A 13949-nucleotide genomic window follows, 5' to 3' on the forward strand; every position below is an offset into this window, starting at 1 on the left:
ACAGTTCAAGAAATACAACATCCAAGCGTAAGTGTGCACATGCGCTGGTCAACAAAGGTAGAAAGAAAAAAACGCGCTGTTGACCGTCAGTGCCACCTGTCGGAAAGCCGAGAAAGCTAGGCCCGCTTCGGCTAGGGCCAAGTGTAGTGATGTCACAGGCACGAAAGACGGGAGTGCGGAGGCCTTGAAAATTCTAGATGGCGCTGTTCAGTCTCGTGTGCAAGCAGTGGGGTGATGCGAGGGAGCAGGGGCGTTCTTCTCCGGCGGCTGCTACGGTTCCTCTATGTCCTGCTCACCCACCACTCCGGACAACAGCGGCGTCTACTACTGCGTTGGACACGCGAATCGCGGCCGCCAACGCTGGCAACCTTACTGAGGACTGCCACCTTAAGCGCATAATGAAGTCTATTAGGCCACATCCTCCCTCTTTCTCTGTCATTTTTCACTTCCTACTCCCTCTACCCTGACGACGCTTCGCCGGGTTTCCTCACGGATTGCAGAATCACGCGACTTTACCTTCTTTTGATCACTATCATCGTCGTAGTAGACGCCTTTGGCGTAAGCCGTGGGGACGCGTTGCCGGCGCTCGCGTGTCTTGAAAGTGGTCTGCGACGTGGCTAGAGTACGCGCCCGGCGGGCTTCATCTTCAAAGCGATCTGCGATGTTTGCAGAGTGCGCGTAGGGCTGGTAGCTTTGAATGCGCTGCGCTTTCGACGTTTCGTACGCGTTGAAGCGACATATGCACGGAGATCAATTGCCTCGTGGATGCGGCCGCGATTCCTAACTCCAGCGTTTTCACAGACAGTTTCCGCTGTCATCGAGCGATGCGTGTTCATGTTTAGTTGTGCGCGCGTGAAACCTTGCTGGTTAATGTAGTTAAAACGCATTAACGGGCTAGTTGGTTTGAATCCTTGATAGAATGTGTAGGACGTAGGACGTAGAAAGAAGCAGGCACATAATGACAGCGCTGTCTCCTTGTATGTTTCTTTCTACGTCCTAGTTGACTCACGCTTACGCATTCTATCATTGTTGATTTAGTTAGTAAGCAAATGTTTACAAGTTTATACGAACGATAAAACTACTATCTTTACTTCCTACAAAAATCTATTACTTTGCTATCGCAATCATTGCTTGGCGTTTCCGGCAGAACTGGAAATTTTTTATGTACACAGTTCAAAGGGGTCCGGAACCAGCCCATGGAAAACCCAATGCGTGCTGCTGTCAACATATCAAGCAAATTTTTTTAGTCGTGCGCGGCGAACGTAACTCGAAGTCACCTTTCTCACAAACGCTCTCTTTACAACAAAGGCCTGCTCCTCAGTCTTTTGTGGACACTTTCTTTTGTGATATACCAGATACGAGGCTGGTGTTGGCCAATAGCTAACATCAATTAAGAAGATGGTTTGGGCCAGTGCGCTTCTACGCGCTGTTACGGTGTACATTTATTAGCACAGTTAATAAATGCACGCACAGTTTAATACACAGGCTGACGTAATCGAAAATCTGCTTTCGAACTTCGATAATGATTGCGTACTTCTAGAAGAAGCCGACTGTCGTCTGCTCACGATCAGCGGCGACCAGCCGCTTAGGAATCAAACTTTGGCCACCCTGCCTGTCGGTATCGTAGCTGACGGGTCTCGGTAATTTCGACTAGTTTTGAACACTCAACTAGCCTGGCACCAAGCGAAATTTCCAGTCAGACCACGCGCATGCATGCAAGCGCATGCTCACTCCGGACTGCTCCTGGCGGGCAGTCTTGGTATACATTGCTTCGTATTGAACTATTATTAGCGCTTAAATATGCGCAGGTTGTATGTGACTGCCATACGGAGTTCAAAGTGGTGTTGAACAACAATACTGAAAAATTTGTATGATATTTGTTTGAGAAACGTGCGAGCTGCATGCATATCGCACGGATTTGACGAGAAGTGAAATATGTGCTGTGCGTGTTCAATGAGACATCGCTGAACATGAGCAAGATCTGTCCGATGTGCAACGCAGACTTCACGACGTGTACGAGATAGATTACGTATGAGGTGTATGGGATAGCGTGTGAGGTGTGTGCATTGTAGTGCTATGAGCAGCGACATCTTTGGAGATAACTACGAACTGTATACAAAGTACGCGTATCTAAGCCGTAGTGCACACAAGGAATCGTAAACGACCGCGAGATATTAACGAGGTTCCCGAATCCGGCAACATTGATGCCTTCAGGTGGCATGCGTGGGTATATTGACCGGTTGCCTTCACTCAAGAAAGGATCACGTTCTCGTGACGCCTGGGGCAGAAAGGATGTTCCACATCCGCCACCAAGGCCTGTGATAGGTGGCGCTGGCTAACACTCCAAGTATTTTACTAGGAAACATAAATGCTCAAGAAAGTGGATGGGGAAAGAGCACCGCGGTAGCTCAATTGGTAGAGCATCGCATACGAAATACGAAGGTTGCGGGATCGTTCCCCACCTGCGCCAATTTGCTTTTTCATCCACTTTCATTTCCGTTAATTTATCGTTTTCCTATTTGATTTCTAAAGCGCAATTAATTTCCCCTACGTTGACCTTGGTGTCAGTGTTTGTTGCCGTCTTCTGATATAACTAATATATATATATATATATATATATATAGATTGTTACGGTTAATGTTAAACCGGCTTTATTCAAGAGACGAGGTTGATGGAAAAGTCAAGATGGCGTCCTGAGGCTGCACCAGCTCACGTCTTCTTCCTCTTCTCCTCGCCCATCTCATGCCGTAGCAATCCCCGGTTGCCAGACGAAGCCCGCTGGGCAAGTCCAAATCACTCGGAAAGCGTAGGGTAAAACCGCTTAAGACGGGCAGCATGTACTAACTGGGTCCGGCTAGACCGACGACCAGCCGACGTCAAGCGTGCCATCACGTACGTCGTCACTCAAGCGATCTACCATGAAGAATCGGCCCGTGTACTGGGGTAAAAACTTTTCGCGTAAGCCACGTTTACGTTGCGGATCCCACAACCACACAAAGTCTCCTTTGGCGTACGAGACAGACTGGTGTCGGCTGTCATAGCGCTCTTTCGATCGGTGTTGCGATGCCACAGTACGAAGACGAGCGATACGCCTGGCTTCTTCGGCAAGACAAAGCGTCTTGGCAACAGAGTACTCGCTGTGAAAGTCAAACGGTATTATAGTGTCAATGCAGCTTAGCGGTGAACGTGCGTAAAGGAGATAAAAAGGACTGTAATCGGTCGTCTCATGCTTTGCAGTATTGTAAGCATAGGCGATGAAAGGGAGTACGTCATCCGAGTCCTTGTGATTGGAAGATACGTACATGGCCAGTATGTTAGAGTTCTGTTCGTACCTTCTACAAGCCCATTTGTCTGAGGGTGATAAGGCGTTGAATGACGGAACTGCGAACTGCACAGACGAAGCAGTTCTTCTTCGGCGTCCGCAACGAACTGACGACCGCGATCGCTAATGATGACACGGGGAGGACCATGTCGAAGAATAATGAATCGAAGCAAAAACGTTGCAATGGACGCAGCTGTTGAAGATGGTACGGCCGCCGTTTCCGCGTAACCAGTCAGATGGTCGACACATATGATCACCCATCAGTTGTCGTTAGGTGATCGGGGAAATGGGCCCAGAAGATCGATACCCACTCGTTCAAATGGAAGGCGAGGCGGCGGCAGAGGTTGGAGAAGACCTGGCGGAGCGGTCGTAGGGCGCTTGTAGCGTTGACATTGTTCGCAACTGGCGACGTATAGTGCATGACTGTGTCCCGCATTCTGGGCCAATAAAAACGCTCCTGTGTCCGGTTCAATGTTCTGATGAATCCTAGATGGTGAGAGTTCACATCGTCGTACATGGCTCTCAGTATGTCCGTTCGCAGATTCTGCGGCATCACCAGAAGGAAGCGTGCGCCTTTAGCCGAATAATTGGTCTTGTAAAGCAGGCCGTCGCGGACACGAAATCGACCGGGACGCGATGCGGCTACAAACAGAGGTTCCAAACTAATATCATTTTCCTGCTCTGCTTTGAAAGTCATCGAGTCTGGGAATGTGGAAGAAATAGGAGCAAAACAGTAATCAAAATTGTCTTCCTCACACTCCGTCGTCGTCAGAGGAAGGCGGGAGAGACAGTCCGCATCTGCGTGGCGACGCCAGGACTTGTAGGAAATAACGAAGTCGTACTCCTGCAGTCGAAGAGCCCAACGTGCCAGTCGTCCACTCGGGTCACGGAGATTCACCAACCAGCACAACGCATGGTTGTCAGTAATGACAGTGAACGGGCATCCGTAGATATAGGGTCGAAATTTGTGGACAGCGAAAACAGCTGCCCAGCATTCTGGCTCGGTCACAGTGTAATTGCGTTCCGCCTTAGTCAAAGAGCGACTAGCATAAGCCACAGCGTGTTCAGCTCCTTGATGACGTTGCACTAGTACGGCAACGATGCCGATGCCACTGGCATCAGCGTGCACTTTTGTAGGTGCGGATGCATCGAAGTGACGCAATATGAGCCCTGATGTTAGTAGAAATTTTAGCTGGCGGAACGCGTCGTCGCAAGCCGATGTCCATTTGAAAGGGGCGGCTTTTTGCAGAAGACATGTTAGGGGGTACACCACGTCGGCGAATCTTGGAACGAAGCGACGAAAATACGAGCACAGGCCCAAGAAACTCCTCAACTCCCGCACTGACTTCGGTGCTTCGAAGGAGCTGACTGCCGCAATCTTCCGTGGATCTGGCCTCACACCGTTTTTGTCGACCAGATGCCCAAGTACTAACGTCTAGGTTTCTCCGAAACGAGATTTCTTGGAATTTAGGATCAAGCCGGCTTGTTTGACCCAATCCAGAACAAGATTGAGACGGCTGTTATGCTCATTCAATTTGCTGCCAAAATTCACCACATCATCGAGTTACCACAAACAAATTTCCCATTTAAGTCCTCGAAGGATAGTATCCATGAATCGTTCGAATGTTGCGGATACACATCCTTTTTGGTGACCGCATTCAGTTTCCTGTAATCGACGCAAAACCGCCACGATACATCCTTCTTCTTTACTAAAATTACTGGTGCTGCCCACGGACTATAAGACTCTTGAGCAACACTTTACCGCAGCATGTCTTTCACCTGTTCAGCAATAACTGTCCTCTCTGTTGAAGAAACGCAGTAAGGCTTTTCACGAATGGGGTGCGCAGATCCGGTGTCAATTCTGTGGCGAGCACGAGAACGCGGGAGCGAAGCCTGCTTGTCGCCTTGTGTGAAATCGAACGCAGAAAGATGTGCCCACAAAACTTGTGTGAGAGCGTGGCGCTCATGTGAGGGCAGTGCCTTGTTGATCATTCGTAGGATCTGCTCTTCAGAAAGGCATCGGTGGGGATCGCCACTATGAGACTGCTCCTCCTCGCTTAGAACTGTAGTGGAGCTGTAAGTAATCTCGTCAAATTCAGCGAGCTTCAGATCACGCGGGAGAACGGCAGGGACGCAAGAACAGTTGAAAGCCCACAAATTTGAGGCGCCGTTCACTATTGCAACGAATGAGCGTGGTACAAGTACCTCTTTCTTTGCGCAGCTCCATGTAAGTGGCTGGACTTGCGCGTCAAACGATGAAAGGTCGGCAGCAGCGCAACTGACAGGGATACGTGACAGCAACCAAGGCGGTAGCAGCAAATCGTTCGAAACAACACAATAGTTTTTCACTGGTAAAGATGTGTCGGCAAGGGTGGCGAGAAGCGTGCTATTCAAAGTAATACCTCTGCCACAGTTAACGGATGCACCACAATTCTGAAGAAAGTCAATGCCGAGAATCACATCACGAGTGCATCGCGGTAGTACGAGTAATTCTGTTTTAGGATCTTCTCCTCCGAATAACACACTTGCAACACAAATACCAAGGGGAACTAGGCACTCTCCACTGACACCACGAAACGTTACACCATCATTCCACGGGAGCATAACTTTGCAACCCAGCCTCTCTTTGAAAGTCACACTCACGACGGAAACGGTAGCACCAGTATCCACTAATGCTGTTAGAGGTATACTATCAATTAACACACGCACTTTGTTCTTCACCATGATAATGGGCAGAGGAGTATTTCGCATAGACGCAGACTGTCCGGCGACCTTTCCTCCATCGTCCACGCCGGCTAGTTTCCCGACGGCGGTGGAGACGCAGCACGTCGCCGTGGTGACGGTGAACGGAATTGGCGGCTGGTTGGGGGCGTCAGGCTGCGGTCTGAAGCTGGCGAGCCACTCCTTCTACTATATTGACGGAAGGTATTCCGGGGTGGCGCGCCTGTGGTGTTTGCAGGGTCTGTAGGCCAACGGTCATCATAATTATCACGTTCAAAATTAGGCGAAGTTGTTGGTGGGCCATACGTTGTTGTCTGTCGGCGCCAGCGACAAGAACGAGCAATGCGTCCTGAGGCGCCACAGCTGTAACACACAGGCGATGCGCGACCGACGTTTTGAGTCTCGGAGTCAACCCTAAGACGCTGTGAATAATAAATGCGATTTTCCGAATTCCGATTCCTGGTGGTAGCTCGACGAGTTCGTTGATCGTGCATCATGTCGTCGGGAAAAGTACGTCGGTGCTGTCGCAGCTGATCGACTCGACAGTCTGCAACGCCTGGCATGGCAAACAATGCGGACACAGCAGATGCATGTTCTGGAGGTTGGTTGGAAGAGCAACCAAGCTGTTCGACATCCGCCCCTTTGGTGCGTCAACTTCTTCGCGGACAATTTGCCTTATAGTAGCCGCAAGGTGAAATTGAAAACTGTAGTTGTCGTTTTCGTCAACGCTTGCCACTGTTGTGACATTTGCTAACCTGCCAAACTTTGGCGTGACACGGCGCAGCTTCAAGGCCTCAAATGTGCGGCAATGCTTGATGAGGTCGGCGGTCGAGGCGAGACTCTCCTTTCCGTTTAAATAATTATAAACATCCTCGGCTAGGCCTTTGAGAAGGTGAGAAAGCTTCATCATTGCCTCTATGTATGTAGTACAAGTCTCACCTGGTACTTGAGCGCGCTGAAGCAATGTCTGCTCCGCCCGCTTCCTTTTCGTGGTGGAATCGCCAAAGCACTCTGTGAGGTGAGTAACGAAGCTGTCCCACGTTGTGAACGTATCTTTGTGGTTCTCGAACCACACTAGCGCAGTGTCTGTGAGGAACAGAACCACATTGTCGAGCTCAGTCGTGGAGTTTCAGCCGTTGTACTTGCTCCCACGCTTGTAGTGGGTGAGCCATTCCTCCACGTCCTCGCCGAATTTTCCAGAGAAAGGGCGGGGCTCCATCTGATGCATCCACGCGCCGGTTGTTCGCACTGGAGCAGCCAGAGAAGGCTGATGGTCGCCGCTGTGGGACATCGGGATCTCAAGTGGTGTTGGAGGCAGTCGAGCGAGGCGTCGGCTCCGGCGTGGCACTTGCTGCAGCAGCTCCGTCGTCTTGGTCGAACTACCCAGCACCTCCACCACAGAACTGTTACCGTTAATGTTAAACCGGCTTTATTCAAGGGACGAGGTTGATGGTAAAGTCAAGATGGCGTCCTGAGGCTGCACCAGCTCACGTCCTCTTCCTCTTCTCGCCCGGCTCATGCCGTAGCAATATATGTATGTGTGTGTGTGTGTGTGTGTGTGCGTGTGCGTGCGCATATATGTACGTATCTAACGTAGGTAGCATATATATATATATATATATATATATATATATATATATATATATATATATATATATATATATATATATATATATATATGACTTCATGCCATGTTAACACACTGCCTTTCATATACGGTGCACTGTCTGTATCAAAAGTAATGTCTCTCATGGTAATACTGTCGTTTGACGCATTGTATTTTGTTCACTATCATACTATGTTGATATGTATTTCTGTGTTGCTCACTGCTGTATCGACTGGTCTGGGGAACTGTGACCTCGTTTGGCTTAACCGCCTTTTGTCGCAGATCCTTTTTTTGTCCTTTGAAGGAAATAAAACCTCAACCTCATATATATAAACAACTGCGTGTATTGGTTGGAGGATATAGAAATAACCTATATATACATTAGTAAATGCTACAGAAACCCCTGTACATTTGTTGACCAAAATCCTAGTTTGTATTCTCTATTGAGTGACCTCGGTAAACTTGGCCTACCTGTCTTTAGTGTTTATACATCAGGCATGTAAGCTGAACATAAGCATAGGTTTGTCTGAAAAAAACTTACATATATTCTATACTGACTATAATGACTGCTGCCAACTTGACGTTATCAGCTGACTTATCATCTGTTAAGTTTATGACAACACTGTGATGCATCAAGGTGTCGAAATGTAATCAGAATATCAAGAACCATTGATTTTGTAAGAGAAACGTATTACGCCCACTCGTTTTGGTGGCGGAGCAAGTGCAGCTGTCAAGAGCTGTTATCATGACCGTTGTAGGAAAGCACACCAGTGTTCCTGCTAAGGCGATGCGTGTATGGTCTAGTATGAGCAGCAGACTTCAAGCTAACGTTATCTAATACTTAACTAAGCGCTGACTAACGCCCATGTTTGCCTCGTCTCGTGCATCATAGAGGTGAACCCACTGGCAACGCTCATCACGCCAGCGCACTGAGACACGTGGGGAGTGAGTGAATAATCTTTATTGTAGGTCCGGCGAGGACGCGAACTCGTCGCGCACGCGGCTAGTCCCACGTCGGGACCGGCAGGTCTAGCCCACCGGCCCGGTCGCGGGCACGCCGGACGGCCAGGATTTGCTTTTCTAGAGCGGGGCCACGCAGAAGCGAGTCCCACTCCTCCTTGATGAACTTGGAGTATGTCGACTCGCACTCCCAGAGCATGTGAGGTAGAGTGGAGGTATGGCCGCAGGACGGGCAGGCGTCGTCGCGATACACGTCGGGGTAAGCCTCGTGGAGAGCGGACAGACACGGATATGTGCTGGTCTGTAGGAGCCCAAGCGAAACGGCTTGCGCCTTATTCAACTTGGGGTGAGGGGGTGGAAAGACCCTTCTGGACATGTAGAAATATTTAATTATGTCGTTGTGAGTAGCGGGAGCTTCCCTGTGACCGTAGAAAGGAGGGGAGTCAGTGCTCCTTATAGAGGAAGCCCGGTCGGTGAGGTCACGCGCAGCCTCGTGGGCAGACTCATTGAGGTTCGGGGGAGCACCCTCGACCGATCCTACTTGAGCGGGAAACCAGTGAATTGAATGGTTTGTGAGAGCATGCGGACTCGAGCCGCTAAGAAGACGCCGAAGCCCAAGAACTCACGCAACTCAGTCGCCTGGCCACCACAGCGGCAGGTAAACGCACCCTCGAAGAGCTGGGTTACCACCCTGCGGAATTCTTGATGGTCAGTACCCCGATCCCTAGGTGCATTCGAGACAAGTTCGTAGTGGCCCCTGTGCCCCGAAACGTCCATCCCGTCCACAACGAGGACAGACGCAAGGCCAGAGCAGCAGCCGCCCTCAAACAGATCAAGCGTCACTACATTAGCGCAAGCTTCGTCGACGCTGCGGAGTACAGATACCGAGGATCTCTTGAAGCTGGGGGTACATGACACGTGGGGGTTATGATCCAGGACACTGTTCCTTCTACCCAGCAGGGATTATCTCAATTTATCACACCCGCCGAAGATATCGAGTACCACACTAACTTCACTATCTCCATCCACGCTTCTTGCTTCCGCTGAAACTTTCTTTTTTACCGACAAATAAATAAAGCGATGTAAAACACGTTACAAGGTCCTTCAAGCGTTGTTTTGTGCCCTGCTTGCAATCAGCAATGTTGTTTCATTGGCGTAACGCATGACGGAAGCTTGAGGGTTTGAAATAGCGCTGTATAAAAAAAACGTATAAACGCCAAAACAAATGTGTCCGCAGTGCGCTTTCGTGACATAAATCGGTTTATTACGCTGTAATTTGGTGGGGAATCCACTTAAAGAATGCTACTCGTTTCTGAACTTGAATTAACTAGCCCTAGCGTTGGATGGGATTCCGTGTGTAGCGTAAGAACATAATTAACCGTGGAGAATTTTGCGACGGCGTTAATCAAAAGGTTTTAAAAGGTTGACGTAAGTCTCTGGAATTAACCGCGGATATAGATTGTAATAATGGTCGTACACGCGCCACACATCCATGACTGCAAAAAATGCCGGAGTTAATCGGAATGAAAGTTCGAACAATCAGTACGTGTTTTTTTTCTGTTTTTACACTAAGCTGATCCATAACAAAGAATCATACACCCGCCGTGGTTGCGCAGTTGCTATGGTGTTAGGCTGCTGAGCATGAGGTCGCGGGATCGAATCCCGGCCACGGCGGCCGCATTTTGCTGGGGCGAAATGCAAAAACACCCGTATACTTAGATTTAGGTGCATGTTAAGGAACCCCAGGTGGTCGAAATATCCGGAGTCCTCCACTACGGCATGGCTCATAATCAGAAAGTTGTTTTGTAACGTAAAACCCCATAATTCTTGAGCGGAGGAAGAACCGTGGCACAATAAGGTAGTAACAAAAAACGCGCAAATACGAAGTGTTAACTTTTTTCTGTGTTTTCGTATTTAAGCAGCTGGAAAAAGGCAAAACAAGGTCACTGAAATGACGCTCTCTTACTTATCATGTATTTTATTTTACGATTAGGGGCAACTTATAAATACTACATAGCGACTAGCTCAATAGATGTTACTAACAAACGCTAATAACAAATTTTAAATTATTGCCTCTTCTTTTCCCGCAGTGCAGCTAGTGCAACGAAGGTAGAATCGTCAAAAAATCAAATGCTCTGTCTTATAAACCCGGTCATCAACTGAATTAATTATTAAAACAAAGCCACACGTACCTCTCATTGCCGAAGAAAAGCCAAAATTACAAAGTAAGGACCACAAGAGCACTGCCACCGTCATCACGGTCTGCCACGAGGGCACACGTGCGTGAGAACAGTTCTGGATTTCGTTTCAAGAATGCTGCCTTAATAAAGCGGAGAAACGACTTACATTTTGATGATATTTTAGTGTAAATGAAGCGACCTTTCTTACTCCGCATATGTCATTTATTTCAGTGAGATCCAGGACATTTTCGTGGCCAATATGAATAGTGTTTTCTGCGATCCCGCTAAGATCAACGTGCAAATGGCTGAAGAGCAAAGGCAAATGAGACAAAATTGTATGTTTTTTTCAGCACGTGAAGAATTAGCAAACCTGCTTATAGCATAGCACAAAGTAGTGGCGCTGTATTCAAGTTGATACATGGCCTTGCTTGTGCGTTGAAATAAGAGGAATTAAAAACTCTCACATGCACTTTTTTATATACATTTACTATTTTATCGATTCTGGCAACTGGCGTGATTAAGCCTTCCGCGTTTATCGCTTTCTTTGTTTCCATCTGTGGCTTTTGTGACCAATATGACGGAGAACGTTAATTGCGTAAAACGTGGCTGCTGCATTGTGCCTTTCAAACGGAATATGCATATTTATTTATGCTTTTGTCCATTACCAAACATTTTGGGGCATTAAGCTATGAGAAACACAAGGCCGCGGAGCGCTAATTCTAGACAGTGCTTGTGAAACGAGAGGTGCGCAGGAAGATAGGCTCTCAAATTTTCTTAAAGAAGATCGGCCACTAATTGGCGTCGTAATAAACTCTCCGAACCCCACCGAACAACCCTATATATAATTTTTTTTCGGAGTCGTGCTTGTTTCTTTGCACTCCGATCTTCAGTTATTTTAGAATCGTAAAGTCAAGTAAGCTAATGAAACGAACTATCGAGAACGAGACCGACGCACCTGTGCGAGGCCCCCCCCCCCCCCCCATGCCGTACTTACCTCGTGCAAAAAAAAAAATCACTACGACTGGTCTAGTGTCGAGACCCCTGCCATGGGCCCGTCTTTGTTATATTACTCGTCAGTACAATCACCACGGTGCTTCGACGCTCATTTTTTCTCTGCACACTCAACTACCGTCCGAAAAGTAGGTATCAGAGCTGTTCTCGGACGGTCGCTGTGTGACGCCGGCGCTGCCTGTGTCGACACAGGCGATATCACTTCACGTCGCCTTGGGACAGTAAATGTTACGGGTAAGGGGAAAGCCCATTTGTATTGAATAAACGACGTCACCCAAGACTGCTGCCTCTTCTCTCGGAAAGAGCCAGGCACTGACTAGAGCTCCTGCGTTGAAATTTGAAAGAAAACTGCATTTCCCGCAGTTACTTTTGTTTGTACGTAAATATGTTTGTTCACGCTGAGTGCTTTACCGCAAGTTTCTCTTTTTCCATATAACATTTACCGTGCGACTGTAGCGCAAATTAAGTAGTTGAGACACGCAACGCCTAAGCATCTCCTTTGCAAACACTTCAAGCAGAGCGGAGAAACTAGTATAGATAGTTCGTTTCAAACAATGTTTATCGTCAGCAGGCTAACACATCTTAGTCAAAACCTCCTCATTTTAATTAGGTTCTAGCGTTCCAGAGAGAGAGAGGGAGATAGGCGACGAAGGAAGGACAGGGAGGTGAACCAGACTTTGTCCAGTTTACGCTACACATGAGGAGAGGGAGTGAAAGAAAGAGAGAGAAGACATAAGTCCTTATCACATTTTCACGAGCACTAAGCCAGGTGCAGGATATCTAAACTCGGTCACTCAAGTCTGCCGCCTTCAGGCACCGTAGAATAAAGAGCTCGAATGGCTTTCTGGGCTGGTGTGCTGTGAGAACAGGCTCCTAAGGCCCTTGCTCCTGTAAATGGCCTATCGTCCAGTCTATTCAAGGTACACTCGAGAATCTGGTGCTCATTATCGAAGCCACAAGAGTGTCAGAGAAGATGATCGATGGTATCTTCACACTCGCACTTAGTGCACATGGTTGAGTCCGCCATTCCGATGCGATAGTTGTAGAGTTAGTGAAGTCTACTCCTGCCCACAGCCGACAGCAGAGAAGATAGCGTTGCATATCTTGACCTCTGGTGTATAGAAACCAGCCTAGGTTTATTCGCGGTTGATTCAACCGTTTCTGCCGTTTAACAAGTGAACTCACCACGCCCACATGGAATAAAGGCAGCCGGCACTTACTAACCGCGATGGCTCAGCGCTGTGATAAGTTGGCTATTGTCGCGAATGGATGATGTACGCGCAAACAATTAAACTACAAGAACGCAATAGCTTGCAACTATTCTCTTCCTATTTAGCCTTTTCGCCGCAATAAGTTCTTTGTGAATTATCAAACTTTCTTGGCCAGGGTCTCCTTTGCCGCTTCTTCACAAGAGGTGACTCAGGCGGGAAGTCTGCTGCTCCAAAATTATATGTGCGCACTTAGTATGCAATATCGCTAGGTTACAGAAGTCACATATAAAGGTACATTGACAATATTTAGAAGAGAGACAACGGCGCATATACAAGATAGCTGTCTAGACCGATTCTACCTCTGCACGTCAAATCTTCTTCTTCTAGAGTGGCGCCACCTGGGTTGCGCCGTAACATAACTCCCACTTGTAAGGGGGCTGTCTCGACGCTAAGCACAAGAGAGGTGAACTCGCGGCAAAGTAAGGCTTCAGCCGGGATGCATGCACGACGTCCGTGGGGAGACGCGAGTTCAGCGGTGTGATCTCGTGGTTCATATCGCCAAGCTGACGCAATATCGTGTAGGGCCCTGTGTAGCGCGGCAGCAGCTTTTCAGACAAGCCGAAGTAAGGACACCAATAGGAGGACAGCGGAGCCAGGAGGAAATAGAACGCCCTGATGTCTGCTGTTGTACCGGATCTTCTGTGTGGCCTGAGACTCAGTGAGCCGGAAGCCGGAAATCTGGCGTGCCATGTTAGCCCGGGTAAAGACGTCTCGAGCATATTCAGTGGGAGTGTTCGTCGACTGTCAAAGAGAAAAGAAGGGTGGTGGCCGAACAGAACGTAAAAATGTGAAAAGGCAGTGGTCATGGAACGCTACGAATTAGAGGCGAAGGTCACGAAGGATAACGTGCTGTCTTGATCACTGTGGTCGTCAGAAAC

At 48.4% G+C, this 13949-nt stretch overlaps 1 protein-coding gene across 1 annotated transcript in view; it reads right to left on the reverse strand.

Annotated features, from left to right (window-relative positions):
* LOC142582029 (A disintegrin and metalloproteinase with thrombospondin motifs like) overlaps positions 1 to 10889 on the reverse strand; it is a 75802-nt gene extending 64913 nt beyond the window's left edge. Inside the window, exon 1 of the mRNA XM_075691451.1 lies at positions 10802 to 10889. Coding sequence (XP_075547566.1) covers positions 10802 to 10865 — 64 coding nt within the window. The 5' untranslated portion in view covers positions 10866 to 10889. The remainder of the gene's footprint in view (positions 1 to 10801) is intronic.
* Between the last annotated feature and the right edge of the window lie 3060 nt (positions 10890 to 13949).

This window comes from Dermacentor variabilis, chromosome 5, assembly GCF_050947875.1.
Source record: "Dermacentor variabilis isolate Ectoservices chromosome 5, ASM5094787v1, whole genome shotgun sequence".
Classification (NCBI taxonomy): domain Eukaryota; kingdom Metazoa; phylum Arthropoda; class Arachnida; order Ixodida; family Ixodidae; genus Dermacentor; species Dermacentor variabilis.